The sequence below is a fragment of the Heterodontus francisci genome, chromosome 7 (genome assembly GCF_036365525.1).
Source record: "Heterodontus francisci isolate sHetFra1 chromosome 7, sHetFra1.hap1, whole genome shotgun sequence".
In the NCBI taxonomy this organism is placed as follows: domain Eukaryota; kingdom Metazoa; phylum Chordata; class Chondrichthyes; order Heterodontiformes; family Heterodontidae; genus Heterodontus; species Heterodontus francisci.
The window spans coordinates 61695922-61723204 of NC_090377.1; the positions used below are offsets into that span (position 1 = coordinate 61695922).

At 42.4% G+C, this 27283-nt stretch overlaps 1 protein-coding gene across 1 annotated transcript in view; it reads left to right on the plus strand.

Moving 5' to 3' along the window:
- Positions 1-25784, plus strand: part of LOC137372381 (activin receptor type-1B-like) — a 102127-nt gene extending 76343 nt beyond the window's left edge. Inside the window, exons 7-10 of the mRNA XM_068036270.1 lie at positions 6920-7044; positions 10174-10304; positions 21789-21892; positions 25763-25784. Coding sequence (XP_067892371.1) covers positions 6920-7044; positions 10174-10304; positions 21789-21892; positions 25763-25784 — 382 coding nt within the window. The remainder of the gene's footprint in view (positions 1-6919; positions 7045-10173; positions 10305-21788; positions 21893-25762) is intronic.
- Positions 25785-27283: the final 1499 nt, after the last annotated feature.

Below are 27283 nucleotides of genomic sequence, written 5' to 3' on the forward strand. Positions count from 1 at the left end.
GTGAACTGACAATGCACATAAGTTTTACTTAATGTAAATAGTGTTATGACAGCCTTGTTATTATCTGTTTATTTGTTATGTGTGTAATCTCAAGTTTAGAGAAAAGGAGGATGTTGTAGTTTGTCTTTAAGTGGGTGTGTTCATAATCTGTATACATCAGACAGGATATGATGTCATCTGTCATGTGACAGTTGTTGAACTATTAGTTGACCAAGCAACACATACCAGTAAGAGCTCTCCATTAATGTGTATATAGTAGTGTAATCTTTGAATTAGGAACTCACAATATAGTTTACCAGTCCTACCTGAGTGATTGGTGAATATGTGTTTGAAGGATAGAAGGAAACACAACAAGAACCAGGCTGAATATCGAAAGTTCAGAGGAAAGTGGAAAAAAAAGAAATAAGAGCAGCAAAGAGAGCATGAGAAGAGACTGGCAGCCAAAATAAAAGGGAATTCTAGTCTTCTGTAGGTGTATAAATAGTAAAACGAGGAGTAGGGCCGATTAGGGAGACAGAGGGCATGGCTGAGGTACTAAATGAGCATGTTGCAGTTGTCTTTACCAAGGAAGAAGATGCTGCCAAAGTTGTAGTGAAAGTGGAGGTAGTTTAGATACTGGATGGACTGAAAATTGAGAAAGATGAGGTGTTAGAAAGGCTGGCTGTGCTTAAAGTGGATAAGTTAACAGGACCAGATGGGATGCATCTGAGGATATTGAGGGAAGTAAGGGTGGAAATTGCAGAGACACTGATCATAATCTTTCAATCCTCCTTAGATACTGGGATGGTGCCAGAGGATTGCAGAATTACAAATGTTATACCCTTGTTCAAAAAGAGGTGTAAGAATAAGCCCAGCAACTACAGGCCAGTCAGTTTAACCTCTGTAGTTGGAAAGCTTTTAGAAATGATGGTCCAGGACAAAATTAACAGACACTTGGACAACTGTGGATTAATTAAGGAAGGCCAGCATGGACTTTTTCAGGGCAAATCATTTTTAATTGATTGAGTTTTTTTAATGTGGTATCAGAGAGGATTGATGAGGGTAATGTGGTTGATGTAGTGGACATGGACTTCCGAAAGGCATTGGATAAAATGCCACATCAGAGGCTTGTCTGCAAAGTTGAAGCCCATAGAATGAAAGATCCAGTTGCAGTATGAATACGAAGCTGGCTGAGTGAGAGGAAACAGAGAGTAGTGGTGAACAATTGTTTTATGGACTGGAGGAAGGTGGGGTTCCCCAGGGGTCGGTATTAGACCACTGCTTTTCTTGATCTATATTAGTGACCTATACTTGGGTGTACAGGGGACAATTTCAAAATTTGCAGATGATACAAAGCTTGGAAGTATTTTAAACTGTGAGGAGGATAGTGATAGATTTCAAGAGGACATAGACAGGTTGGTAGATTGGGAGGACATGTAGCAGATGAAATATAATGCAGGGAAGTGTGAAGTGATATATTTTGGTAGGAAGAACAAGGAAAAGCAAAATAAAATAAAGGATACAATTCTAAAGTGGGTTCAGGAACAGAGGGTATATGTGTACAAATTGTTGAAGGTAGGAGGGCAGGTTGAGAAAGTGGTTAATATGGCATACGGGATCCTGGGCTTTATAATTAAAGGCATAGAGTACAAAAGCAAGGAAGTTATGGTGAACCTTTATAAAACACTAGTTTGGCCTCAACTGGAGTATTCTGTCTAGTTCTAGGCACCGCATTTTAGGAAGGGTGTGAAGGCGTTGGAGAGGGTGCAGAAATGATTTACGAGAATGGTTCTGGGTTGAGGATAGATTGGACAAGCTAGTGTTTTCCTTAACAAAGAGAATGTGGAGAGGAGATTTTATAGAGGCTTTCAAAATCATGAGGGGTCCAGGCAGAGTAGATATTGGAGAAACTATTCCCTTTGGTAGAAGGGTCGAGAACCAGAGAACAGCGATTTTAGAGTGATTGGCAAAAGAACCAGTGAGTGGTTAGGATCTGGAATGCACTTGCCTGAGAGTGAATGTGCCTCCACCACAATCATGGCTTTAAAGGGGAATTGGATAATTATCTGAAGAGAAAATATTTGCTGGGCTGTGGGTGAAAGGAAGTGGAATGGGCTTGCTGAGTTGCTTTCGCAGAGAAGCGACACAGACCCGATGGGTCAAATGGCCTCCTTCTGTGCTTTAACCACTGTATGATTCTATGATTTGCAGTGAGGCTTTTCACAGAAATTGGAGTATTATTGGTTAAGGAAAGAGCTGATGATATTACTTTCATGCACTGCATATGAAGTGGACTTTACAGATCAGCCAACCTCTCTCACATCAGGGATCATAAGCTATCAGAGCTGTCAGTACTGCACTGTCACTTGAAACAGACAACACAACTCTAACTGCCTTCCCTGGAGGCAGCTCCCTTCGTTGTTGCCACTTAGCTGTGTCTGGACTTGTAGATACTGTGGGTGACATATTGGTGTGGATAGGACAGCTCTGGTGCTGTCTAACATCCATAACTAATCCTCCCTATTCCTGCTCATCATTCTCTATTAAGAAATCTTGTAATTGCAATCTGTCGGTCAGCAAAGTCTGTTGGACACTGCTGCCATTAGCTTAATATTTTGATGTATAAGAACTTGATGTGATTTCTATTGCTCATTTCATTTGCAATGCATGCAAAAAACAAAACAGCAAAACAATGGTTTGCACTTTTTTCTACAGATTAAGCCCAGTATTTGGGACTGGAGGTTTTCTGGTAGATGAAAGGCCTGTGGCTGCAGTGAATTTCCTTTCCCAGCTTCCAGATGTAAGGCCCCATCAAGGGCTAATTCTATACCAGAGGAATGCTGGGCCTAGGGTAATGATCTGAACTTAGGACAAAAGGTGGTGTCAGGTCAAGTGGAATGCTATTTATATCCAATCTGTCTGATTTTCACCCAGTGGGATGGAGGGGAGGGGGCGAGGGGGAAAGGAGGAATATCAGCCCTTGTAGATCGATCTGATTCCTCCCATCCTAGCAGTTGTATCTATAATGCCTTTCTTCTTTGTTATTTGTTTACTTTTGCCTTGAAGTGATCAAGTGACTTTCTACCTTCTCCCTTTTCTCGCTATACTTGTACTTCTTGATTCTGCTGTCTCTTCAAATAATTCGAATTCAAATAGCCCTTCATACCCCTGAGCCTTGTTAACTTAAAACTTCAAACATATTCTGTCCTCAATTTCACAACTTCATTCACCACACCAAGGAACATGCTTTGCTAAACTCGGATGATAATATTACTTGATTGTAGCACTGTTGTTGGGGGGGGCATAAAATGGAGCGGGAGGCTCCGGGGCCCTTCCCAACCCGCTCCCGCCTCCGCCGCCATTTTGTGCAGGACGGCAGCGGAAACTGGCCCCACCTGCCCCAGACCAATCAAGGCCTTTAAGTGGCCACTTAACGGCCACTTAAGGGCCTCTGCTCACCTCCACAGGGATTTTACCCTTGGCAGGCGGGTGTTCCAGGCCCGAGAAAAGCCGCCTGACAAAAGCAGGTGCCTCTCTGATGGCCTGGTGGGGGGTCCTCCTGCTCCTATTCCTGCTCATATTAGAGGATCTAGTAATGGTCAGTTGCATTTGCTGTAAATTCCATTTTTCGAAAACACTAGTTGAAAATTTGCTTCCTTTCTGTTTAAGAATCCAAGAGAAAGAAAGAAAGACTTGCATTTACACAGTGCCTTTCATGACCACTGAACATCTGAAAATGCATAATAATAAAAGCAAAGTACTGTGGATGCTGGAAATCTGAAACAAAACAATGCTGGAAATACTCAGCAGGTCTGGAGAGAGAAATATAGTTAATGTTTCAGGTCTGTGACCTTTCATCAGAATTGGCAAAGGTTAGAAATGTAAAAGGCTTTGAGCAAGTGAAAAGGGGGAGAGGGATGAAGAACAAAAGGGAAGGTGTGTGATAGGGCAGAGGGCAGGAAAGATTAAATGACAAAGATGTCACAGAACAAAGGCAAAGGGAGTGCTAATAGTTGTATTAAAATACAAAGCATTGGTCCATAGAGAGTGTTATTGGCGGAATAATGATCAGCTCTGTCCAAAGCAAAAACCTGAAAAACAAATTTAAGACAGGCCCAAAAAATAAAATTAAATTAAAAAAGGCAGTCATGCTCTGAAATTGATGAATTCAATGTTGAGTCCAGAAGTCTATATATTCCCTGGAGTTTCAAAGAATGAAAGGTGATCTCATTGAAAAGTATGAAATTCTTAATGGGCTTGACAGGGCAGATGCTGAAAAAGGTTTTCCCCTGGCTGGGGAATCTAGAACATGGGATCACAGTCTCAGAATAAGGGGTCAGCCATTTAGGACCAAGATTAGGAGAAATATCTTCACTTAAAGCATTGTAAGTCTTTGGAATTCTCTGCCCCAGAGAGCTGTGGATGCTCAGTCATTGAGTATATTCAAGACATAGATTGATAGATTTTTGGATACTCAGGGAATTAAGGGATTATGGGTCTAGTGCGGCAAAGTGGAGTTGAGATAGAAGATCAGCCATGATCTTGTTGAATGGCAGAACAGGCTAGAAGGGACAAATAGCCTATTCCTGCTCCTATTTCTTATGTTATTATCTTTTATTTACACTCCAGCTCATCAACATCTTAATTACATCTCAACCTTTCTTTAAAAATATAGTGTAACTAAACATGTTATAAAGATCCAATAACAAAAGTAATTATGTTAAAAATGGTCAAAAATCTTAAGACTTGACATCATTTAACATCATTTTGAAAGGCTGTAATAGATCAGACTTTATTGCCACTTCGTGAATCATGTTTCACAGGTCAGCATCCTCTGGGGAAAGTAAGGCTTCAGAACATACAACCTCAACACCTGCTTTCTCAATTTGTTTGGTTGGCAAGTTGTTCTACTTAATCCTATAATTATCAGCAGTATTGCAACAGCAACTTGCATTTGTAGTGTGCTTGTACTGACTAGTGTGGGTAATACAACACATGGCCAATTTCCTTTGACATGCCCCAGGTATTGAGTATGAACTTTGAGGGATTGATAATGATCACTCCCAAAATCTTTAACATATAGTAGAGGAAAATTTGGGACATAAATAACTGAGTAACTTCATTATTACAGGGAATCAGTGTGAAATTGGTGACATGTCTAGAATAGAAGAAGGAGGCCCAAAGCTCATTGCAAACTAAGCCTCAGATCTCGTCTCTACAATACCAGTGAGCTGCGGAGACCAGTTGAGCACCTGATGCAGCTTGGCAGTTAGGGACTTCCCAAAATATCCAAATCTGCTTGCAGATAAGACTGAGGTGGGGAGGGAGGGTGTGAAAATGAGCTGGCAGTGGCCCACAATATTGGTATAGATTCTGGAGGAGCATTCCTGCTCCCCCTGGCTCCACATTGAACTAGATGAGCAAAGTGAAAAAGGAAAACTTAGCTCCTATTTTTGTAGCTGCCAGTGGTCTCTTTAAGGACTGTGGTTAGGTCATTGTAGACCTACAAAAACTAAGTGGAACATGCTCGGCACATGCTTTACCCAATTTGGGCCGAATTTGACATCGGAGTCCTGCAACAGGTATGAGGCTTCTAATCAGCATTATTCAAGGTTTTAACGCCAGTTTTAACAGGGCGACCAGGCACTTGAAAATTGCCGATTCCCTGGAAATTTGTCCCTTTGATGTGCATTTTATGGCCAAAGAACAGGTGCATGTCATACAATGTTCTCCCCCATTGTCCTTCTTGAGCTTGGGGGACCAAATTTGGACCATGATGGGATATGCTTTATATATCCCAATATTGTGATCACAGTCTTGTAGTGACTAGTCTGGATAATACAGCACATGGCTAATTTGCTTTGGACGTGCCCCAGGTATTGAGTATGAACTTTGAGGGATTGACCAATGATCACTCCCAAAATCATTCTCCTTCACAGTTACTTTTAACTGACGTGTTAATTGTATATCAATTGGGTGTTAATTGTATTTATGTGGTGGGTTTTAATTGGGGATGCACCTGCTCTTGTATATATTGGAGCAGACTGAAAGAAGGGATAGTTGTTGGAGGTGCATGGTATGCAATGTGTGTCTCAGTAAATAAAAGCTTGTAAGTGAATGAGGACTAGGCTCCAGGATGCCATCCTTCATCAAAGTTCTATCTGAGTTTTGACAACACTTACTTATTATGTGCATTTACATACCTAATTGCATACTTGACTACATTTGAAGGATTTTTTCCCTTGAAATCACTTTCCCAATCTAGTCAAACCCAGCTTCAATCTATTTTCATCTGCAGTATAATTTGATGTGCCTGAAAATGTAACTGATGTGGTGTCTATGCCCTCCTCCAGATCTTTAATGAACGTTAAGAGCAGGAGGGACCCAGCAATGAATCCTGGGACAATGCATTTATGGGTGGCCAGCATTGGGAAGCTACTCTAAAAGACAGTTGTACACTCTCCTCTTTTTGTAAAATTTTAATTCTTATTTTATTCCTCAAACAACAAGATCTAATTTTCTTGCACAATCTCTTCTGTGATACTTTATTAAAAAGCTTTTTGGAAATTGAAGTAGATGATGTCTACTGGGCCTCTGATAGACAATTCTAATCATCCCTTCAAAATTTGTAAATGCATTTGTTGTATTAGGATTTAATAATGAATCGCAAATGCTGAACAGAAGAAATCTGCTCCCGTTTATTAACTCATTTTATCAGAAGGTTTGTAGAAAGGCCTTTCAGGAAATGGTAAATAACATGCATAATAATGTTCCTCCTAATTTTAAATGTTCAGTTTTATGGCTATGCTCTTTGAAATGGATTAATTTAAATGGAACGGTTTCAGTATATGCCTAAGTTTAAATGATCGGAGATTGGTTACATATATTGTTGTGCTGAATTGAAGTTCATGATAATAGTTGATATGTTATTGAATTTCAGGTACATGGCACCAGAAATTATTGATGATACTATCAATATGAGGCATTTTGATTCATTCAAATGTGTAGACATGTATGCCTTGGGTCTGGTTTATTGGGAGATAGCACACAGATGCTCTGCTGGAGGTAATCAATTTTAAGATTTGAAAACTGAGAGGTAAATATCAATAGACGTCAAGGGCAGGATTTTCCCTGTGGGCGTTCGAACCTCGCCGTCCGGCTGAAATATGGGTGAAAAGCCCGCATTAAGTGGGGGAAAATGCTACTCTTTGTGATTTTCCCCGGGTTGGCCAATTAATGGCCAGAGGGCAGACTTGCTGTCCAATTAAGGATGGCGGGCAGGCTCTCTAAGCTGGAGAACCAATCAGAGGCCTTCCAGCCGGAAAGCAGCCGCAGGATGCATTGGACGGTAAGTAAGAAAGAGGGCGCTTCAAAATGGAGGTGCCCTCTCTCCAACTTTTAAAATGTAAACTAAAAAATAGCCTTTGCAGCCAGGCCATCACTGAGGGGGAAAGTCCCTCCACAGGGTGGCCTGCAGCTGTTGCAGCACCCAGACAGGTAGGGAGGGCCTCTAGGCCTGCCTGGAATGGTGGCCCCCGGTATGCTGCCAGTGGGATTGTCTCCAGGCAGTTAAACTGGCTGCTACCACCTGCGGGAACCTGGAAACCGAGTGGAAAATCCCAGTCAGCCTCCTTTAACTGCCTTTAATGAGCCATGTCGGCTTCTTGCCATGTGTGGGCCGGTAGCGCTGCCGCACCCACAACCTCCTCACAACCCACCCCCCCCCCCCACCAATCCCCCCTCAGTGTAATTGTCTCAGGACTGAATGGAGCCGAGGAACTGGCGTGCAAACTAACGGTGCTGTTTTTAGCATCTGTCCACCTCTTCTCCCGGCCTCCGCGGGGCATAAAAATCAAGCCCCAATACTTTAGAAGTATACTGTGTAACAATACAAAAAAGTTCTGGGTGTGATTCACAGCAGATAACCTATTTTGATTTATAAAACTGGTAAGGTGTTCTGTATAATTTGCAATATAATTCCACATTAACAATGTTGAACTGTTAGTTTTTTGTTTCTCTTTGTATACTGGTGGAATCTTGCTGTAGAAAAATCAAGGTTTACCATTATCCATCCAACACTGGGAATATTTTGTGGTTTTATAATTTTTCTGAGTAGGAAATATTGACAGTGAATTTAATTGAGAGTGAAATTTACCAGGAGCGTTTATATAAAATCATTATTTTCTTTTGGCTAGACTGGTGGCACAGAATACAGAGCTTGAGAATACCTGTGTGCTGTGCTATCCTTTTGGGCCTCCTTATCTCGAGAGACAATGGATACGCGCCTGGAGGTGGTCAGTGGTTTGTGAAGCAGCGCCTGGAGTGGCTATAAAGGCCAATTCTGGAGTGACAGGCTCTTCCACAGGTGCTGCAGAGAAATTTGTTTGTTGGGGCTGTTGCACAGTAGGCTATGCTATAGCTGTGCTATAGATTGCTGAGTATTGACCCAGCCCCAACATGCTGAACTTCTATGTAGTTGCTGGGAACTTCTGGGCTGAGGCAAAGTACTGTCTCACGGGGAGGAGAGTAAGGCAAACTTGGAAGCAAAGTTGTTGCGGGTTACTGCTGTGTATTCCCTAGTGGTTAGTTTAGAGAGACATTGATAGATTGCTTGGCTGCAGGTTGCCCACCTTTCATTTCACATTGGTTATGTGCAGGGCAGGAAGATGCCAGGAAAAGAATAATTTAATGGCATTTAAGAACTTGTCATTACTGAGTAAGGAAGCGATCCTGCATTACCATAGAAACATTCAACCCCTTTAATTTTTCCACTGCAGTTACCTGGGTATATGAAATACCCCATGATTAATGTTTTGACCTTTTTTTGCAGGGTTTCCTGCCGTGTTGAAGTGTCACCCTGTTCCAAGTTGTGTGCCAGTGTTGGTTTGGGGTGGGGGAGGGGGGGGTTATAGCGAGTACAGTTTACTGTCATCTTCATCTTATTGATAGAGTCCATTATTAGTAAACACAAATTTTGCACATTTTGGTTTCATACTGAAAGGAAAACCAAAGCTCTTTGATCAAATTTGAAGAGATGCTATGAAAATGTTTTTGTGTGAAGCTATGTAGCTGAGTCAAGGGGTGAAAAGGATTACATAAAGAAGTTAAGGTTAAGGAAGGGGTTCTGTTTCGGACGTGAACAATTTTTTTTCTTTTGCTCGATTTATTTGAATTTTCTTCACTATTGATGTGTACAAGGAACAGGGTTTTTTGAATGCTATGGGATAGAAACTCTGGGCATGCAGAGGATGCAAATAGCAGCTCCAATGTCTGAATGGTAGGGCCCAAGATGCTCTCAACATTGAGCCTCAGGTCTCATTACCATCAATCCAGCAAAGAATGATCGAATATCAGCCCACTGCTAGCGTCTCAGCAGTTCTCCCTCCCAAATCCACAATCTCTACCACCTAGGAGGACAAGGACAGCAGTTGCATAGGAACATCAAAACCCGCAAGTTCCCCTCCAAATCACACACCATCCTAACTTGGAAATATATCACTGTTCCTTCATTGTTGATGCATCAAAATCCTGGAACTCCCTACTTAACAGCGCTGTGGGAAACCTTCACCATGCGGACTGCAGCTGTTCAAGAAGGTGGCTCACCACCACCTTCTCAAGGGCAATTAGGACTGGGCAATAAATGCTGGCCTTGCCATTGATACCCACATCCATGAACAAATAAATAATGAGAATCGGAGGCCCAAGGGAATCATAGACTAAGAAAATGGGGGTTCGATGATTGAAAGCCAGGGATTGCAAGGGTTGGTGGTGGGGTGAGGGGACGAGAAGCAGTGTCAATTATGGTGGCATCTTAAATGTGGAGTCGGGAGGAGATGTTGGTGGTGGTTACTCAAGTGATGGTGGTACTGGGCTAGTGGTTGAGCCTTTTCCTGCTGGAGATGATTGGTTGGCGTACTTGTGGTGCAAATGCAGACTGCTAGTTGTCAGCTCAAACCTGGATGTTATCAGGTCATGAGGTAGGCTCACATGTAAATACAGACATAATTTGTTATATTGTAGATATCTATGATCATATGGAGGGGCTTGTATAATGGTTCAAAATAGATTTTTTTATTGGCGTATCTTCAAATGAATTTATATATGAATATTTTAATATTAATATGTTTATAAGAAAAGTGACAACATTGTGGCAGTAAGATAATCAATGATGCACGTGCCTATAATTTTATATAGGTCTCCACAATGAGTATCAGTTGCCTTATTATGATCTTGTTCCTTCGGATCCTTCCATAGAAGACATGAAAAAAGTAGTTTGTGATCAAAAACTTAGGCCAAGCATTCCAAATCAATGGCAAAGCTCTGAGGTATGTTTAACAATTAATATTTGTAATTTTGGATGTATACAATTTTCAACTAGCTTCATTATTAATAGTGGAGAACCTATTGATGTTCAAAATCAGCTACCAACTTGCGTTTATTAACACCAAGGATGTATATTTTCATCAACATGTATTTTCCAAATAGTTCAATGTAGTTTGCAAAAGTGGGTTAAAACCACCAATTTCCATTTAAGGCACGCACTTTAAAAAGGGCATTTAAGCCAAGCTATGCTAATTGACTGCAAAAAAAAAATTTCCTCAAATAGAACTAACACGCTCCCATCTACTTAATCAGCAAAGTATACAATCAATTATCAATCTTGTCAGTCATTAATTATACTTCGACCACACATGCATATCAGGTATTCCATTAATTTCTCCTTAATGTGCAAGATGAAGATAACACTCTTGTTTCAGATTGTGTCTTTCCATCCGTAACATATTATAGATTTTGACCTATTTCCTTCATAAGACAGAAGTCTACCTTTCTCCTACCATCTTTCAAGTTCAAAAATGAAGCAAATGTAAATAAAATTGAACTCTATGGTAAGAGAAGGCTGGATTTAGACAAAAGCGTTCATTAAAGCTGGTCTGAAGTGAATGTTGTCTCAGTGAAACTGATGCCCCAGAGGGATCAGCTTCCTGCAGTCTTTCTCTTGTAGCATGGGCAGACAGGAACACGGTGGTATAGTGGTAATGTCACTGGACTAGTAATCCAGAGGCTTGGGGTAATGCCCTGGGGACATGGGTTCAAATCACACCATGGCAGCTGGTGGAATTTAAATTCAATTAATTAATAAAAAGAAAAAATCTGGAGTTATAAACTAGTCTCAGTAATGGTGCCATGAAACTATCATTGATTATTGTAAAAACTCATCTGGTTCACTCATGTCACTTAGGGAAGGAAATCTGCCGTCCTTACCCGGTCTGGTGTACATGTGACTCCAGACCCATAGCAATGTGGTCGACTCTTAAATGCCCTATGAAATGGCCTAGCAAGTCACTCGGGTGTCAAGGGCAATTAGGGATGTGCATCAAAAGCTGGCCTTGTCAGTGATACCCACTTCCCATGAAAGAATAAAAAAAAAGCTGGGCCCATGTCTGAAGCTCCCTCATGTGCAGGCTTTGTTGAGACATTAAGTAAGCTGTCTTATTGCCATCAACAGCCACCCCTTGCAGTTATCGGACTTGGGCATAGGCTGTAAGGTGCTATTGGTCAGTGTCATCATAGATTGATAGTTCAAATCAGATTTGTAAAGCTCTGTGAAAGTGTGCTGTTGAAGCATCTATTGCAGCACTGTTGGCCTCCAGGGTACATCCACAGTCTACCAGGCAGGGAGCCGATAAGAGGGCAGCACAATTATACTAAGTAATAGGTGGAAGAACAGAATAAACAAGTATGAAGACTGATGGTGTGGAAATAAGAGGAAGGTGGTGGATTTGACTGTGAAGAATCATATTTCATTCCAGTTGGCATAGAGCCAATTGTACATTTGGGGGAGACGGGAAACAGTAGTTAGTATCTCAATAGAGGCCCAGACAAATAACTCCAGTAGCTATTAAGGGAGTTTGTAGTTCCTTCCCTTTGTCTGTCATCAAATAAGCCACATTGCAAAAGTTTGACGGGCACAGTATTGAACTCTCTCAGGTAAACATTAAATATCCCATGGCACTATTCCGAAGAAGAGCAAGGGAGTTGTTCTCAGTACCTTGGCAAATATTGATTCCTCAACCAACATCGTTAAAAAAAGATTATCTGGTGATTATCATGTTGCTGTTTGTGGTATCTTGCAGTTGCAAATTGGCTGCTGTGTTTCCTATATTACAATAGTGACTACACATTAAAAATACTTCATTGGCTATGAATCACTTTGTGGACTTGACTATTCCAATGTACTCCTGGCTGGCCTTCCATATTCTACCCTCTGTAAACTTGAGGTCATCCAAAGCTCTGCAGCCATGTCCTTACTCACAGCAAGTCCCGTTGACCCATCACCCCTATGCTCACTGACCTACGTTGGCTCCCAGTTAAGCAACACACAGATTTTTAAAATTCTCATCCTTGTTTTCAAATCTATCCATGGTCTCATCCCTCTCTATTTCTGTGATCTCCTCCAGCCCAGCAACCCTCTGAGATATCTGTGCTCCTCCAATGCTGGCCTCTTGAACATCCCTGATTTTTATCATTCTACCATAGGTGGTCGTGACTTCAGCTGCCAAGCCTCAATAACCTAGGATGCATCCTAGGGTGACTTTTCTACTTTGAGGACTGCCAACCTTTTAAGTGCATTCTCTACATTTTTATCCTATTTAAGATCACTACTACCTCCTCCTTTACTGCTACATTGGCAGCATCCTCTTCTCTAGTGGAGACAGATGCAAAGTACTCATTTGGTACCTCGACTATTCTCTCTGCCTCCACAAGAAGATGTCCCTTTTGGTCCCTAATCTTTCTTTGACTATCTGGTTATTACTTATTGCTTAGAAAAGACTTCTGGAGTCCATTTGAGGTTAGCCACTAATCGATTCTCAGAGTCCCTCTTTGCCCCTCTTATTCCTTTTTTGATCTCCTCTGTACTTTCTATATTCAGGTTGGTTCTCTACTGTATTTTGAACCTTACAATTGTCAAAAGCCTCCTTTTTCCATTTCATTTTAACCTCTATATCTTCAGTTATCCAAGGAACTTTAGCTTTGGATACCGTTTGTACATACCTTCCAGGAGACCAGTGGACTGGAGTGGACCTGTGGGAGGAACATGGAGCGGGGAGCAGTTAAATGAAGCCCAAGGATTGTAGCCTACAGCACTTACTTTCCAGGAGAGCAGCGGACTGGAGTAGCCTGCTGGAGGAACATGGAGCAGGGAGCAGTTAAACGAAGCCCAAAGATCACGGCCTACAGCACTTACCTTCCAGAAGTCCAGGCACACCTGAGTTTGAAAGAAAAGTGAATATTGACATCACAGGAAAGCTGAAAAGTGATTGGTTGGTGAGTAACTGCAGTTAGGAAGTATCTGTAAATAGCTGGGTTAGTACACTACTGTTAGGGTGCGTGCGTAAATAGCTACAAATTAGAAAAAAGCTTAAAATTAAAATTTATGTAACTACCTTTTAATGAATTAAGGCACATAAGCAGAAGGGAAAAGCTGGTGAGCCTAGTGTTCTGTTTTATTTTAAAGCAGTAAGGTTTATTGCTGAGGTCATTACTACTATTGGTAACATGTTAATATTGGTAGGGTATATTAATAGTGATAAGGTAGATTAATTTTGGTAAGTGGACATCACAGGGAAGCAGGTAGGTGATTGGCTGGGTGAGACTTCAGAGCTACAAACAGCACGAGAGGGGAGAGAGAGCGGCGAGGCACAGGGAACTAGTCAGTGAGTATCTGGTGGGTATTTTCTTACTTTTTTTACTTTCCTATTTTCTTTTTTCTTTAATTTGAGGCTTCTCACACCCATCAAATGCACATCCTGTGCTATGTGGGGACTCCAGGACCCTGCCCATGTCCTGGACAACTACATGTGCAGAAGGTACCACCAAATACGAAATCTCGAGCACCAAATCGTGGAACTCAAGGAGCAGCTGGTGTCACTGAGGTGCATTTGCGAGGATGAGAAATACGTGGGTAGCACATTTCAACCCACAGCTTAAGAGAGCGCAGGCAGAGAGGGACTGGGTGGCTAGCAGGCAAGGCAAGTAGTGCAGGATACCATGGAAGGCATCCCATTTTCTAACCAGTATTCAGTTCTGAGCACCAATGGGAGAGAGGGTTCCGCTGGAGAGTGCAGTGAGTCATGACAAGAGCACCATGGGTGGCTCAGCTGTGCAGGGAGGGAGGAGAAAAAACAGGAGAGCAAAAGTGGTAGGGGATTCTATAGTTAGGGGAACAGACAGGCATTTCTGTGGTCGCAGATGTGATTCCAGGATGGTATGTTGTCTCCCTGGTGCGAGGGTCATGGATATTCCTGAGAGGCTACAGAGCATTCTGGAAGGCGAGGGTGCACAGCCAGAGGTCATGGTCCACATATAGGTAGAAAAAGGGTTGAGGTCCTGCAGGCTGAGTTTAGCTTAACTATAGGAAAGAGATTAGCAAGCAGGACCTCAAAGGTAGTATCACAGAATTATACAGTGCAGAAAAGCCCCTTCGGCCCATTGAGTCTGCACCGATGCATTAAAGACACCTGACCTGTCTACCTAATCCCATTTGCCAGCACCTGGCCCATAGCTTGAATGTTATGATGTGCCAAGTGCTCATCCAGGTACTTTTTAAAGGATGTGAGGCAACCTGCCTCTACCACCCTCCCAGGCAGGGCATTCTAGACCGTCACCACCATCTGGGTAAAAAGGTTCTTCTCAAATCCCCCTTAAACCTCCCGCACCTCACCTTAAACTTGTGTCCCTCGTAACTGACCCTTCAACTAAGGGGAGCAGTTGTTCCCTATCCACCCTGTCCATGCCCCTCATAATCTTGTGCACCTCGATCAGGTCACCCCTTAGTCTTCTCTGCTCCAGCGAAAATAACCCAAGCCTATCCAACTTCTCTTCATAGCTTAAATGTTCCATCCCAGGCAACATCCTGGTGAATCGCCTCTGCACCCCCTCCAGTACAGTCACATCCTTCCTATAATGTGGCGACCAGAATTGCACACAGTACTCCAGCTGTGGCCCTACCAAAGTTCTGTACAACTCCAACATGACCTCCCTGCTTTTGTAATCTATGCCTCGATTGATAAAGGCAAGTGTGCCATATGCCTTTTTCACCACCCTATTAACCTGCCCTTCTGCCTTCAGAGATCTATGGACAAACACGCCAAGGTCCCTTTGTTCCTCGGAACTTCCCAGTGTCAGGCCATTCATTGAATACTTCCGTGTCACATTACTCCTTCCAAAGTGTATCCCCTCACACTTTTCAGTGTTAACTTCCATCTGCCACTTTTCTGCCCATTTGACCATCCCGTCTATATCTTTCTGTAACCTCAGACACTCCACCTCACTGTTAACCACTCGGCCAATCTAGTAACCTCCAGATTACTCCCAAGGCCACATGCTAGTGAGTATAGAAATAGGAGAGTACACCAGATGAATGTGTGAGAGATGGTGCAGGAGGTAGGGCTTCAGATTTCTGGGGCATTGAGACAGGTTCTGGGGATGGTGGGACCTTGTGCAAACCGCACAGGCTACACCTGAACAGGACCAGGATGAATATCCTTGCAGGAAGGTTTGCTAGTGCTGTTGGGGATGGTTTAAACTAGTATAGTAGGGGGATGGGAACCTGAGGCCAGTTTCAGATAGGACAAATACAGAGCAGATAACGAGAAGCAGAAAATTAGCAAGTGACTCTGAAAGACAGAAGAAGCAAAGGTTAAAAGCATGCAGCACAGAAATTTGCTAGTATTAAAAGGTATTTATTTAAATGCAAGGAGTATAGCAAATAAAGGCAATGAGCTGAGGGCACAGATTGACAGATGGCAACATGATATTGCTAAAATGGAAACTTTGCTTAAAGAGAAGCAAAAATGGCAGCTCAATATCCCTGGATATAGAGTTTTCAGGCAGGATAAAGAGGGGGTAGATGTAGCATTATTGGTTAAAGAATCAATTACAGCTGTGAGTAGGGATGATAGGCTAAATGAATCATCAAATGAAGCCATATGATTTGAGCTCAGAAATAAAAAAGGGGCAGCCACACTACAAGGAAGGTACAATAGACCCCAAATAGTGAGAGGGAGATAGAAGAACAAATATGCAGGCAAATTTCTGAGTGCAAAAACAATAGGGCAAGAATAGTTGGGGATTTCAACTACCCTAATATCAACTGGGATACAAACAGTGTAAGGGCACAGAGGGCACGAAATTCTTGAACTGCACTCAAGAGAACTTTTTTAGCCAGCACGTAACAAGCCCAATGAGAGGGGGAGCAATTCTAGATTTAGTCTCAGGAAATGAAGCAGGGCAAGTGGATGAAGTAACAGTTCATTTTGGAGATAGTGACCATAATACAGTTAAATTTAGCAGTATTGTGGAAAAGGACAAGGATAGAACAGGAGTAAAAGTTCTAAACTGGGGAAAGGCAAATTTTACGAAGCTGAGAGGTGATATGGCAAAAGTAGACTGGATACAGCTACTTGAAGGAAAATCAGTGGCAAACCAGTGGGAGGCATTCAAAAGTGAGATTCTACGGGCACAGTGTAGACATGTCCCCACAAAGAAAAAGGGTGGTACTGCCAAATCTAGAGCCCCTTGATTATCTAGAAAGAAACAGGGTAAGATAAAGCAGGAAAAGAAAGCTTATGACAGTCACAAAAAGCTTAACAGAGTGTCTCCTGACACTGCAGAGCAGGGGCAGAGCAATCACTGATGTCATCAGTGCATCCAAACATTTGCCAGCTTACGGGTATGAATCCGTGCATGTGCACACTGACGTCACCATGTAATGATGCCAGATGTAATGATGTCTGAACGTTGCCTCACCTCTCAATGGCTGCAATCGCTGCCTCCATTCTCCCTCAACAGTACCCTGCTTCGGCCGCTCACTTCCTGCCCACCTCGCTGCTCCCCACCCCCAACAACCCCTTAGCCACTTGCTCCAGATCTCCTCACTTTCCCATCACCCCCTCCCGGCCGCTTGCCCCCCGCCTCGCCACTCTAGCCACTCGCTTGCCGCTTCCCCACCCTGGTCAATTGCTCCCTGCCATGCCGCCTGGATAAGCGGCAGCGAATCAGCCACCAAGGATGGAGCGAGTGGCCGAGGGGTGACGGGGCGACGGGGAGAGCGTACCGCCAAGATGGGGAAAGTGGCGAGGCCGGGAGCGAGCGACCGAGGGTGGGAAGTGCGAGGCCAGGAGCGAACGGCTGGTGGGGGGTGGGGGGGGTGGTGGTGGAAGCGGGGAGCGAGCAGCTGAGGTGGGGAAGCGGTGAGGTGGGGACCGTGTGACTGAGGAGGGGAAGCATTGATGCAGGCAGTGAGCAGTGAGCGGACGGGCGTGGGAGGGAGCAGTGAAGAGAAGCGGCGATGGCAGGAGGTAGCGGGATACTGTTTGGGGTGGGATGGAGGCAGCGATTGCAGCCATTGAGGGGGTTTGGGTTTAATTCATTTTTGTGATAAATTGAGCATCACCATTTCTAATACTGGCAGCTGCCTGAGATGTTGCAGACAGTGACATTTCAGTCGATAAGTCTGCATCTATGCATGTGTCAGTACTGCGCCACCTAGTGGTTGCGTTGTCGGCCAACGCAGCCAAAACTGAATAATTAGGAAAGCCTAGAGGAGAATATAAAGTGCAGGGGTGAAGTAAAAAAGGAAATTAGAAAAGCAAAGAGAGGACATGAAAAAATATTGGCAAGTAAAATCAAGGAAAACCCAAAGATTTTTTATCAGTACATTAAGAGCAAGAGGATAACTAAGGAAAAGGTAGGGCCTATCAGAGATGCACAAGGTAAGTTATGCATGGATGCAGAAGATATGGGCTGTGTTCTTAATGAGTACTTTGTCTCTGTCTTCACAAAAGGAGAGGGACCATGCAGACATTGTAGTTAGAGGAGGAGTGTGAAATATTAGATACGATAAGCATAATGAGAGAGGAAGTACTAGAGGGTCTGACATCCTTGAAAGTGGATAAATCACCAGGGCTAGATGGATTGTATCCCAGGCTGTTAACGGAAGCCAGGGAGGAAATATCGATGCTCTGAGAATCATCTTCAATTCCTCACTAGATACAGGCGAGGTACCAGAGGATTGGAGGTCTGTGAACGTTATACCATTGTTTAAAAAGGGTGCGAGGGGTAGGCCACATAATTACAGGCAGGTCAGTCTGAACTCAGTGGTGGGAAAATTCTGAGGGATAGGATAAACTCACTTAGAAAGGCATGGATTAATCAGGGATAGTCAGCATGGATTTATTAAGGCGAGGTCGTGTGTTACTAACTTAATTACATTTGTTGAGCAAGTAACCAGGAGGATTGATGAGGGTAGTGCAGTGGATGTTGTCTACCTGGATTTTAATAAGGCATTTGGCAGACTGGTCAGAAAAGTAAAAGTCCATGGGAAACAGGGGAATGTGGTGAGTTGGATCCAAAATTGGCTCAGTGAAAGGAAAGAAAGGGTAATGGTCGACGGATGTTTTTGCGAATGGAAGGTGGTTTCCAATGGCATTCTATAGGGCTTAGTGTTGGGTCCCCTGCTGTTTGTGGTATATATTAATGATTTGGACTTTAATGATTGGGAAATTTACAGATCATAAGATCATAAGAACTAGGAGCAGGAGTAGGCCGTCCGGCCCCTCGAGCCTGCTCCGCCATTCAATAAGATCATGGCTGATCTTTTTGTGGACTCAGATCCACTTACCCGCGCTCCCACAGTATCCCTTAATTCCTTTATTGTTCAAAAAGATATCTACCTTAGCTTTAAAGACGTTTACTGAAGAAGCGTCAACTACTTCACTGGGCAAGGAATTCCATAGATTAACAACCCTCTGGGTGAAGAAGTTCCTTCTTAATTCAGTCCTAAATCTGCTCCCTCTAATCTTGAGGCTATGCCCTCTTGTCCTAGCTTCACCTGCCAGTGGAAACATCCTCTCTACTTGTATCTTATCTATTCCCTTCATGATTTTATATGTTTCTATAGGATCCCCCCTCATTCTTCTGAACTCCAATGAATATAATCCCAATCTACTCAGTCTCTCCTCATAAGCCAACCCCCTCAACTCCGGAATCAATCTAGTGAACCTCCTCTGCACCCTCTCCAGTGCCAGTATATCCTTTCTCAAGTGATGAGACCAAAACTGCACACAGTACTCCAGGTGCGGCCTCACCAGTACCTTATACAGCTGCAACATAACCTCTCTGCTTTTAAATTCAATCCCTTTAGCAATGAAGGACAAAATTCCATTTGCCTTCCTAATTACTTGCTGTACCTGCAGACCAACCTTCTGCGATTCATGCACAAGGACACCTAGGTCCCTCTGCATAGCAGCATGCTGCTTCTTTTTACCATTCAAGTAATAATCCTTTTTCCTGTTACTCCTACCGAAATGAATGACTTCACATTTACTAACATTGTATTCCATCTGCCAGACCTTTGCCCACTCACTCAATGTATCTATGGCATCAGATGACACAAAAATTGGCCATGTAGTTGATAGTGAAGGGGATAGCTGTAGACTCCAGAATGAAAGGGGCAGCACAGTGGCGCAGTGGTTAGCACCGCAGCCTCACAGCTCCAGGGACCCGGGTTCAATTCTGGGTAGTGCCTGTGTGGAGTTTGCAAGTTCTCCCTGTGACCGTGTGGGTTTTCGCCGGGTGCTCTGGTTTCCTCCCACTGCCAAAGACTTGCAGGTGATAGGTAAATTGGCTGTTGTAAATTGCCCCTAGTGTAGATAGGTGGTAGGGAATATGGGCTTACTGTAGGGTTAGTATAAATGGGTGGTTCTTGGTCGGCACAGACTCGGTGGGCCAAAGGGCCTGTTTCAGTGCTGTAACTCTAAATAAATAAAAAAATAAAAATAAATATCAATGGTTTGGTTGAGTGTGCGGAAAAGTGCAAATGGAATGCAATCCGGAGAAGTGTGAGGTAATGCATTTGGGGAGGACAAGCAAAACAAGGGAATAAACAATAAATGGGACAATATTGAGAGGGGTAGAGGAAGTGTGAAACCTTGGAGTGCATGTCCACAGATCCTTGAAGGTGGCAGGACAGGTGGATAACGTGGTAAAGAAGACATATGGAATGCTTTTCTTTACTGGCTGATGTATAGAATACAAAAGCAGGCATGTAATGCTGGAACTGTATAAAACCCTGATTAGGCCACAGCTGGAGTATTGTGTATAGTTCTGGTCACCACATTACAGGAAGGACATAATTGCTCTGGAGAGAGTACAGAGGAGATTTACAAGAATGTTGCCAGGGCTGGAAAATTGGATCGGCTAGACGTGTTTTCCTTAGAACAGAGGAGGCTGAGAGGTGACTTAATTGAGGTGTACAAAATTATGAGGGGCCTAGGTAGAGTAGACAGGAAGGACCTGTTTCCCCTAGCGACGAGGTCAATTACCAGGGGACACAGATTTAAGGTGATTGGTAGAAGGATTAGAGGGGACATGAGGAAAACCTTTTCACCCAGAGAGTTGTGGGTGTCTGGAATTCATTACCCGGATTGGTGGTGGAAGCAGAAACCCTCAACTCATTTAAAAGGTGCTGTAACCTGCAAGGCTATGGACCAGGTGCTGGAAGGTGGGATTAGATAGTGACTAGTTTTTTCAGCCAGCACAGACACGATGGGCTGAATGGCACCTTTCTGTGCCCTAACTTTTCTATGGTTCTACCCTCCATTTGGCCCTCATAAGAATGTGTCAACTCTGTACCAAATCATCTCCTCTTTGAAGCCCTCCTGTGGTTCAATTATTTTTGTTGCCTACCAATTTTTGATCCTAATTCACCTGGGGCAGCTCCCTTTTCAACTCACAGAAGCTAGCCCTCCTCCAGGTAAGCATTTTTACACTTGATTGCTTCTTGTCCTTTTCCATAACAACTAAACTTGATGATATGATCCTGGTTCCCCATATGCTGTCTTCTCCTAATTCAGTCCCAGAATTCGATCCAGTGCTGCTTCCTACTTTATTGGGCTGGAAGCACACTAATCAGGAAGCTTCTCTTGTGCACATTTCAGGAATTCATTCCCCCCCACTCACCCACACAACCTTTGCCTTTTACTCTGTTGCAATCCTAGTCTATATTGGGATAATTGAAGTTCCCCATTACCACTACTCTGTGGTTCTTGCAGCTTTCTGTTGTGCCTGCAAATTTACACCTCTTTTCTCCTTCCTGTTATATATCCAGTCACATAATAGATCCTCATCACTGAACCTGTCAGGATTTATTGACCATGTGCTGTCTGATTGGCTATAGCATTTCCTACAAATTGCTCAGATTTGGTTCACAGGAGGGTGGTATTAAAATGTCTTTAGAGAAAATTAGGTCTACTTTAGGTGTTTATACCGGAAGTACAGTTCATTTCCCCAAATTTACTTCGAAAATAATCATTCATGCTGCACTACAGCCTGGGAAATATAGGTCAAGTACCATCAGCAGACTCTGGCAGCTCACTCCATAAAACCATCCTGCTCTTCTCAGGAATTCAGCCAATGTTGTTTGGATTAAGAAATGGATATTTATTTGAGAAGAACTGAGCTGAAAACAGAGCACAACAGCTTTTGTCCCAAAGTGTTGTATGGATATGATTTATATAAAGTGAATGAGATCAGATCTGCATTTGTTTGATCCAACCATTTTTAAAAATTATAATTAAACAATTACCAGTACAAACTTGGGAAATATAAACAGTGCCTAAAGGTAATACTGAAACTTACTATTTTTACAACTATTAGTAATTGCAATGCTTGCTCTAATCCCAACAAAGTGCTGGCTGATTATTAGCAATTGAAGCAAATAAATGTATAACTTTGCTTTTTTTTTAAAGGCACTACGGATGATGGGTAAAATCATGCGAGAATGTTGGTATGCCAATGGAGCAGCACGATTGACAGCACTTCGCATCAAGAAAACCCTCTCCCAATTAAATGTGCAGAAATAGGGAGCATCCAATGGTCATTATGCTACCTCACAACTGCCAAGTGTCCAAATCTCAGTATTGAGATAAATTGAGGACTAGGTACTGTCAGTATCCATATTTACAAAGGTGAAATCGTGACAAATCTGAATGAAGATTAATAGGTGCCAAAAAGTGTGATTGGGCAAGTTAATTAAATAGCGTAACAACAACATTTGACACTCAGCAATAAAAAAAACGCATTTGTGAAATTAGTAATTGACATGAGAAGAATCGTTACACTAAGCACATATGGATTTTTCATTTTGGCATAAGTACAACCAATAAACACACATACAGGCCAATTAGCTTCTCAGGGTAAATTAGCTGGCTTGATCAAATTATTATAGCTTTTTTGTGACATTGCACTATGAAAACAAGTATGGAATGATACAAAGCTTCTGATTTGTGATGGTAAGAGCATTGTAATTGTCAATTACAAGTGCCTGTTTCCATTGAGAGCAATACTTTTGTCGGGAAACAAAACGTATTTTAGTAAGGTATTTGACAAGGTCCCGCATGGCAGACTGGGCAGAGAAATGAAAGCCCATGGGAAACAGGGGAATGTGGCAGGTTGGATCCAAAATTGGCTCAGTGACAGGAAACAAATGGTAGTGGTCGACGGATGTTTTTGTGAATGGAAAGCAGTTTCCAGTGGCGTTCCACAGGGCTCAGTGTTGGGTCCCTTGCTGTTTGTGGTATATATTAATGATTTGGACTTAAATGTGGGAGGCATGATTGGGAAATTTGCTGCTGACACAAAAATTGGCTGTGTAGTTGTAGTGAAGTGGATAGATGTTGACTCCAGAATGATATCAATGGTTTGGTTGAGTGGGCGGAAAAGTGGCAAATGGAATTCAATCCAGAGAAGTGTGAGGTAATACATTTGGGGAGGCCAAACAAAGCAAGGGAATACACAATAAACGGGAGGATATTGAGAGGGATAGAGAAAGTGAGAGACCTTGGAGTGCATGTCCACAGGTCCCTGAAGGTGGGAGGACAGGTAGATAGAGTGGTGAAAAAGGCATATGGAATGCTTTCCTTTATTGGCTGAGGTATAGAATACAAAAGCAGGGATGTAATGCTGGAACTGTATAAAACACTAGTTAGGCCACAGCTTGGAGTACTGGGTACAGTTCTGGTCGCCACATTACAGGAAGGACAAAATTGCTTTGGAGAGAGTACAGAGGAGATTTACAAGAATGTTGCCAGGGCTTGAAAGTTGCAACAAGGAGGAAAGATTGGATAGACTAGGGTTGTTTTCCTTAGAACAAACGAGGCTGAGGGGTGACATAATTGAGGTTTATAAAATTATGAGGGGCCTAGATAGAGTAGACAGGAAGGACCTGTTTCCCCTAGCGGAGAGGTCTAATACCAGGGGGCACAGATTTAAGGTGACTGGTAGAAGGATTAGAGGGGACATGAGGAAAAACCTTTTCACCCAGAGGGTGGTGCATGTCTGGAATTCACTGCCAGGAATGGTGGTGGAGACAGAAACCCTCAACTCATTTAATAGGTATCTGGATATGCACCTGAAGTGCTGTAACCTGCAAGACTATGGACCAGGTGCTGGAAGGTGGGATTAGATTGGGCAGCTAGTTTTTTCGGATGGCACAGACACAACGGGCTGAATGGCCTCCTTCTGTGCTATAATTTTTCTATGGTTTTTATGCTTTATAAGTGTGAGACCAGTGTTAAATCATTTAAATGAGCATGTGAGTGAAGTTTTTAATGTCATTGTAATATGAGTTGATAACTCAACAGTTCATCCATAAATTAATCTTGATGCTTTGTCACGATTGATCTCATTAGCTTGCACATGGAGACCATTACTGAAATTAGGATAGTTCAAACAAAATAAACACATTGTTCTCTGTTCTGTTGGAATTAAATTGAACTGTGTCTGATGTATCCTGGTACTGATAATTATTATTCCAAATTTTAGCCTATTCTGTTAAGATTGTAATTGTGAAAGAGGGATAACATTTTATACACATCATTTTATCACTGCTTAATCAATGTACCAGATTACATAAATATATCTTAAGATGCATTTATTCTTTAAAAAAATCCTGTTTGAAAATCGCTTTCAGGGATTCTCCCAGATTTCTAAGATAAAATACATATCAATTTTTCTTGCTTTTTATCCCTACTATCATGTAACACTTCCTCTACAATAAAGCAGCCTCCTCACATCTCTTGCCTTTATCATTTTACCATAAGTCACATGAATGTGTGCATGAGTGATTTGAGTCAAATCCTTTCTCTAATTTTAAGTGCCTCCCTTAAAGAATTGCCAGCTGGGACATCTTGTGACAGCTGCTGAGATTGGGAAATAATTGTGTGGAAAACATGTGTAAAAATATTTGAGCCAAATTATAACTTATAGTTTTTCTGTTATGTCTTTAATACCACAGCTAGTTAATATAAAGTATCATCCAGCAATCTTGAACCTGAATTTTCAAACTTGGCTGTTCCAGATGACTGCCCCTCAATCAAGTACATTCTGTAGCCTCAAGTAAACAAAATATGTAATTTAAACAAATCTTTTAAGGTGTTCATTGGAACTTGAACATCTCTTTTCATATCATAGAATGGTTACAGCACAGAAGGAGGTAATTCAGCTAGTCCTGTCCATGCTGGCTCTCTGCAAGAGCAATTCACCTAGTCCCATTTCCCCAACTTTTTCCTGTAACACTGCAAATTTTTTTGCTACAGATAATTATCCAATTCTCTTTTGGAGGCCTTTATTGAATTTGCCACCACCACACTCACAGGCCATGAATTCCAGATCCTAACCACTTACTGCATAAAAAAAAATCTTCATGTTGCTTTTGCTTCTTTTGCCAATCACCTCAAATCTGCGTCCTCTGGTTCTCCACCCTTCCACCAGCGAGAAAAGTTTCTCGCTATCTACTCTGTCCAGACTCCTCATGATTTTGAAAACTTCTAGCAAATCTCCTCGTCATCTTCTCTTCTCCAATCTAGCCACATAACTGAACTTCCTCATCCCAGAACCATTATCATGAAACATTTCTGCACCTCTCTAATGCCTTCACATCCTTCCTAAAGTGTGGTGCCCAGAAATGGACACAATACTTCAGCTGAAGCTGAGCCAGGGTTTTATACAAGTTCTTCATAACATCCTTGTTTTTCTACTCTATACTCCTTTATAAAGACCAAGATCTTGTATGTTTTATAAACTGCTTTCTCAATCTGCCCTGCCACATTCAATGATCTGTTCACATATACCCCCAGATCCCGCTGCTCCTGCACCCCTTTTAGAATTGTACCCTATAACTTATATTGCCTCTCCTCATTCTTCCTACTAAAATGAATCACTCGACACTGCTCTGAATTAAATTTCATTTGCCACTTGTCGGCCCATTCCACCAGCCTGTCTAAGTCCTCTTGAAGTTTATCACTATCCTCCTCACAGTTCACAATACGTCCAAGCTTTGTGCCATCCACAAATTTTGAAATTGTGCTCTGTACACCAAAATCTAGATCGTTAATATAGATCAAGAAGAGCATTGGTCCTAATACCAACCCATGGGGAACCCGACTATATGCTGTCCTCCAATCTGAAAAACAACCTTTCACAACTACAACTACTTGCACAACTACAAGGGATCTTGGGCTTTATAAAGGAGTACAGAGTAGAAAAGCAAAGAAGTTATGAAGAGCTTGTATAAAACCCTGGCTCAGCTTCAGCTGGAGTATTGTGTCCATTTCTTGGCTCCACACTTTAGGAAGGATGCACATTATGCACATTAGAGAGGTGCAGAAACATTTCACGATAATGGTTCTGGGATGAGGAAGTTCAGTTATGTGGATAGATGGAGAGAAGATGACGTGGAGATTTGATAGAAGTTTTCAAAATCTTGAGTCTGGACAGAGTAGATAGTTCTCGCTGGCGGAAGGGTGGAGAACCAGAGGACACAGATTTAAGGTGATTGGCAAAAGAAGCAATAGCAACATGAAGAATTTTTTTTCTTTACGAAGCCAACTTCATATCCCTGCTGCCACTGTCCCTGTTATTCCATGGGCTTTAACTTTCCTGACAAGCCTGTTAAGTGGCACTTTGTCAAATGTCTTTGGAAGTCCATTTTCAACGCATCAACCGCATGACCCTCTCTTTGTTATCTCATCAAAAAGTGAGTTAAACATGATTTGTCCTTAACAAATCCGTGCTGGTATTCTTTAATTAATCCACATTTGTCCAAGTGATTGTTAATTTTGTCCCGAATTATAGTTTGTAAAAGTTTTCCCACCGCCGAGGTGAAACTGACTGGTCTATAGTTGTTGGGCTTATCCTTACACTGCTTTTTGAACAAGGATTTAACATTTGAAATTCTCTAGTCCTATGGCACCAACCCTATAGTTAAGGAGGGTTGGAAGATTCTGGCTAGTGCCTCTGCAATTTCCATGTTTACTTCCCTCAGTATCCTCTGATTCATTCCATCTGGCCCTGGTGACTTATCAACTTTCAGCAGAGCCAGCCTTTCCAATACCTGCTCTTCATCAATTTTTAGCCCATCCAGTGTCTCAACTACCTCCTCGTTCACTGTAATTTTGGCAGCAATTTCTTACTTGGTAAAGACAGATGCAAAGTACTCATTTAGTATCTCAACCATGCCCCCTGCCTCCATGAATAAATCCCCTTTTTGATCCTTAATCAGTCCTACTCCTCCTTTACCGCATTTTTTACTATTTATATGCTTATAGAGGACTTTTGGATTCTCTTTGATGTTAGCTGCCAGTCCCTTCTCATACTTTCTCTATGCTTCTCTAATTTCTTTTTTCACATCCCCTCTGAACTTTCTATATTCATCCTGGTTCTCAATTATATTATCTACCTGACATCTGTCATATGCACCGTTTTTCTGCTCCATTTTACTCTCTATCACTGTTGTCATCCAAGGACCGCTCGTTGTGTTTGTCCTAATTTACCCCTCATGGGAATGTACCTTGTCTGTACCCGACCTATCACTTCTGAAGGCAGCCCATTGTTTTATTACAGTTTTGCCGGCCAAACTTTGATTCCAATTTATCTGGGCCAGATCTCTTCTCTCCCCATTGAAGTTGACCCTACCCCAATTAATTATTTTTACTCTGGATTGCTCTTTGTCCTTTTCATTAGCTAGCTTAAATCTTATGATACTGTGATTACTGTTCCTTACATGTTCCCCTATTGACACTTATTCCACTTGTCCCACCTCATTCCCCAGAACCAGATCCAGTAGTGCCTTCTTCCCTGTTGGACCAGAAACATATAGATACAGAAAATTCTCCTGAACAGACTTAATAAACTCCCCTTGCCCCGCCTTTTATATATTATTACAATTCCAGTCTATATTAGGATA